The sequence below is a fragment of the Carlito syrichta genome, unplaced genomic scaffold, assembly GCF_000164805.1.
Source record: "Carlito syrichta isolate Samal-C Ts95f unplaced genomic scaffold, Tarsius_syrichta-2.0.1 Scaffold308972, whole genome shotgun sequence".
Taxonomy (NCBI): domain Eukaryota; kingdom Metazoa; phylum Chordata; class Mammalia; order Primates; family Tarsiidae; genus Carlito; species Carlito syrichta.
This window is the reverse complement of record NW_007253068.1, coordinates 111,256-115,259: the sequence shown is the minus strand read 5'-3', so window position 1 is coordinate 115,259 and position 4,004 is coordinate 111,256. Positions and strand designations below refer to the sequence as shown.

At 47.6% G+C, this 4,004-nt stretch overlaps 1 protein-coding gene across 4 annotated transcripts in view; it reads left to right on the top strand.

Annotated features, from left to right (window-relative positions):
• Positions 1–4,004, top strand: part of EPC1 (enhancer of polycomb homolog 1) — a 113,144-nt gene that overhangs the window by 31,839 nt on the left and 77,301 nt on the right. For 2 of the 4 annotated variants that reach the window (XM_008066494.2, XM_021716811.1), the window contains exon 1: positions 1–448. The exons of 1 other annotated variant lie outside the window; for it this stretch is intronic. In XM_008066494.2, the coding sequence (XP_008064685.1) occupies positions 296–448 (153 nt within the window). In that variant the 5' untranslated portion in view covers positions 1–295. The remainder of the gene's footprint in view (positions 449–4,004) is intronic. One more of the 4 variants, XM_021716812.1, reaches the window with a different exon arrangement.

Genomic DNA, 4,004 nt, shown 5'->3' with positions numbered 1-4,004 from the left:
CGCGCCGCTGCGCGATGCAGTGTGGGGAATGGCTGGGGTTGGCTGAAGAGCGCACAGTGGAGTTTTAATGTCCGCCATGTTGGCCATGGCGTATTGAAGAGAGCGAGCGAGCGAGGAGCGGAGCGGCTCAGCCTCCCACCCTCCCGGCTGGTGTTAGTGCCCGGACGGCGGGCTCTGCGCTCCGCCCCTCAGTCCCCGGCAGCGGCAGGCGAGTGGGGACCGAACCCCCGGTTCTCCATGATCCCGCTGGCCGGGGCCGTTTCCCCAGAGCGGAGAGGTATCTGCTGCGCCTGAGATGAGTAAACTGTCGTTTCGGGCGCGGGCGCTAGACGCCTCGAAGCCGCTGCCGGTTTTCCGCTGTGAGGATCTGCCCGACCTGCACGAATACGCCTCGATAAACCGGGCCGTGCCGCAGATGCCCACCGGAATGGAGAAGGAAGAGGAGTCGGTACGTGTTAACTCCCCTGTCCGACCCGCCGTCAGGCCCCGCTCCCTCTGCTGCCTGCGGCGGCGGCGGAGCGGCAGACCCACACAAAATGGCCGCCATCTTCTTTTCGCCGCCGACTCTCGGTGGCTGGCCGGGCCTTTACCCCGCCTCCCGCGGCCTCGACCCCCGGCCGCCGCGGCCCGGCGGGGCCCCCTCTGAGGCCCCCCGCCGACCCCGGCCGCTCGTACCCGGGTCCCGCGGAGTTCGGGGGCCCGAAAGGCACAAAGGGGTCACGTGACGAGGCTGCCGGCAGCCATTTTGTGGTCTTAGTTCTTGGGTTGGGCCTTGTGCATCCGGAGAGGGGAACGGGCCGGGTGGCGGTGGGGGTGCGGCGAGCCGGGAGCCGCTGTGGCCCCGCCTGCAGGCAGCTCCGCGCGCCGCTGGGTGGCGCTCTGGGGCCGCCGCGGCCTTCTCTCCGCCGTCGGCGCCGGGAGCGCAGGTTCCGCGCTCAGTCGGGGAATTTGACTTTTTCCCCGCGGCCGGGACGGCTCCGTGGGCTCGATGCGGCCCCCACGTGGAGGCGCAGGGCGGCCGGCGGGGCCAGGAGGCTGCTGTTCTCCCCTCCTGCGGGGCCGTGTCCAGGGTGCTGCGTGCGCGCCCCGACGCCTTACTCGCAGTATCCTCTCCCGGGACTTTTGCATCTCCGGAGCCCGGGAGTCCGAGGGTGGAAAACCCCGGTCCCTGACTTTCCCTCCGATCCTTGAGAGTGTGGTGCCGACTTGAGTACGGGGCGCTCCTAAAGCCTCTCGCTTTATTCCTTCTTTACGTGGAGCATATTAGGTCTGCCTGTTGTCTGGCCTCTCACTTAGGGGGAGGAAAGACCCGTTTAAAACGTCACTGTCGTAGATGTAAACTTCGGAAGAGGGTCCTTTCTCACGCAGCGGCGAGCGACAGTTGACTCCTCGCACGACTGTCGGCGCCGAGATATCTGCCCTGGGCGGGTGTCGGTGTGTCCGGGGCAGTATCCGGCCGCTGGACACGCCACGCAGCCGCGGCTTCACCTGGTGGTGGAAGCTGGGCTCAGACCCCAGGTTGGCAGGCCCTCCCGCCCCCCCTCGACCCCTGCCAGCGTGCCTTGCCGCCTTCTAACCCTAAGGACTTGCATACCTTGGTTTTCAGGTACAGCCACTTAAGCAGGGTGCAGTGTGTTGACAGTTCAAGGAAGTCCAGGCGTCGCGCGGATTTGGGGGCCACGGTTTTGTTGTGGAAAATGGTACTGTCATGCGGCTCTCGGCACTGTAAGAATTTTAAATGTCGAAACTGTGCTCTGTAATGTTGCTTTTGGAAATAAAACTGTTCAAACTGGGTCGTTCAGCCTCTTAAAATAGTTGTGACGGCGGAATGTAACTTTTGAGAGTAGTGTCTCCAACTTCATAGGTGAGCTGAGTGTGTCTGGTAGCTGAGACTGGCGAGGCGCACCTTATCTACGAGACGATACTTCTTCATCTTATTTGTATCAACTTTAGAGTAGAATGGTGCCATTTGTTTATTTTTAAATAAGTGACCTGTCTTTAAAAATTAAAGTACTTGTGACTTCAGAACCTTGTCTTTTGGTTTTATTTTTGTTTCTGTTTTTAAGTTTTAACAGATAATACTTTCAATTTGGGATGTTGGTTTTACACTGCTCTGGAAATTAATTTATAATTTTTGTTTTGCACCAAGAAAGGAAAAATCCTTGATTAAAGCAAGATAGCGCTACAATACACTTTAGAAATTTAGTTAAGTCTTGCTTCTGTGAATACTTTGGACAGTCCTAAGAGTTACAACCTAAAATCGTGTTCAACTGAAGTATCTGCTTGTTAAATTTTACAGATAATTTTTGTTTACTGAAATAATTTTAACATTTTATAGTGCAATGGCTATCATTCGTTTGTAACGTGGATCCCTATTTTTTAAAGAACATAGGGAATTTTTTCCCCTTCAGACTACCTGTTTCCACCATCTGTTTAAAATTTTTCACTTCGCATCCAACCAGAACTGTGTATGATCAGAGAAGCACAGACCTCGAGAATAGAAACTGAATTTAGTGGAAGAATGTAAAAAGCGCCCAGTAAACGAGCTGCTCTACTAGCCAGTGATTCATGCTGGTAGTGGTGGCCCATATAAATCACAATATAGGAAGTAGACATAATATAATTTTGAAATGTATACCAAACATAAATAAAAGTAATTGAATTCTGAATTAACCTCTGAGAAACAAAAACTTTTTGATGATTTGAAGTATTGTGTAATTCCAATAAAGAGGAAGAGCTAAAACAAACTTCTGCCTTTGATTGACCAATTATTTATGGGTCACATAAGTCGCTGGTTTTCCTCTTAGGCCATAGTAACCTAGAACCTGAATTGACTGTCTAGCTCAGTTATGAAAGATGGGGGCAAATTTAGATGAGGACAGTTTCTTATATACCACCTCATTAAGAAAGCATTTCATGACCAAAATAATCTGCAAAATTGTCATGTGAAATATACCTAGTAATTGTTATATTTTGTTTCTGTGGTAAACTTGACAGAAATCTAGATCTTTTAGTACTGGAAAATAGCTATTACAAATGTACTCCCATTTAACCAATTTTAACAATATAAACTGAACCCATGCTTCTTAATTTCTAAGAAACAACTTTAAGCAGACCACCCCCCCAAAAAAGAAGAATTTGGGGGCTAAAAAAAAAGTTACTCAACTTTAGAACTTAGGGGTTTTTGAAATTATTATTGTAGTGGGATTGAAAAATTACTCCAGATTGTAATAAATTGAAGGATTTGACTGTTATATATGTTAGTGATTAAATGTCTGAATATGCAGAATGTAATATGTTGCAATTTGCTAAATCAAAAAGTAGCATAAAAGCTTTGTGTTTATTAGATTACAGATTTAATTTTTAAATCATTGGAAAATAATTGGCTATTGGCTTTATGAATAAATGAGTCCCTTCGGGGATAAAAGAAAAGGTAAAAGTTTAAACAAAAGGTTGGGGGCAGATCTTCCATTAAAAATATTTTAACATTTCTAACTTGAATATTGTAATTTTACTTTTATAATCTTACCATCTTAAATGTAATGTTAACAACTTCACATTTAATCGAAAGGGTAATTTACCAAAGAGATTATTAGTACTTTCAAATATTTTTATTAAAATTGATTTACATTGAATACAATTGGAGATTTATGTTATTGGAGTTCCCCTTTATGGAACCATCACTTTTGGATAGACATACTTAAAAGTTGATTTTAGAGTGATAGCAAATTGGAGCTATTTGTTCATTCCTGTAGTAGTTTAACTTTTCTTCGGGTGTCCTAGAGTGCATGCTCCATTTACTAGGGGTAGTGACTTAACCTTTCTATGTCACCCAGACTGCTTTGGGTAGGATATTTGATGTAATTAAGATGCTAGTGATATCTCATTGATACCACCTTTGAGACTGTTAGAAGTAGGATCTAATCATCATAATCCAGCACCTTGGTCTTACAGATTCTGACCATACAAAATAGTTTTATTCCCCCCCCCCCCCCCCCCCCCCC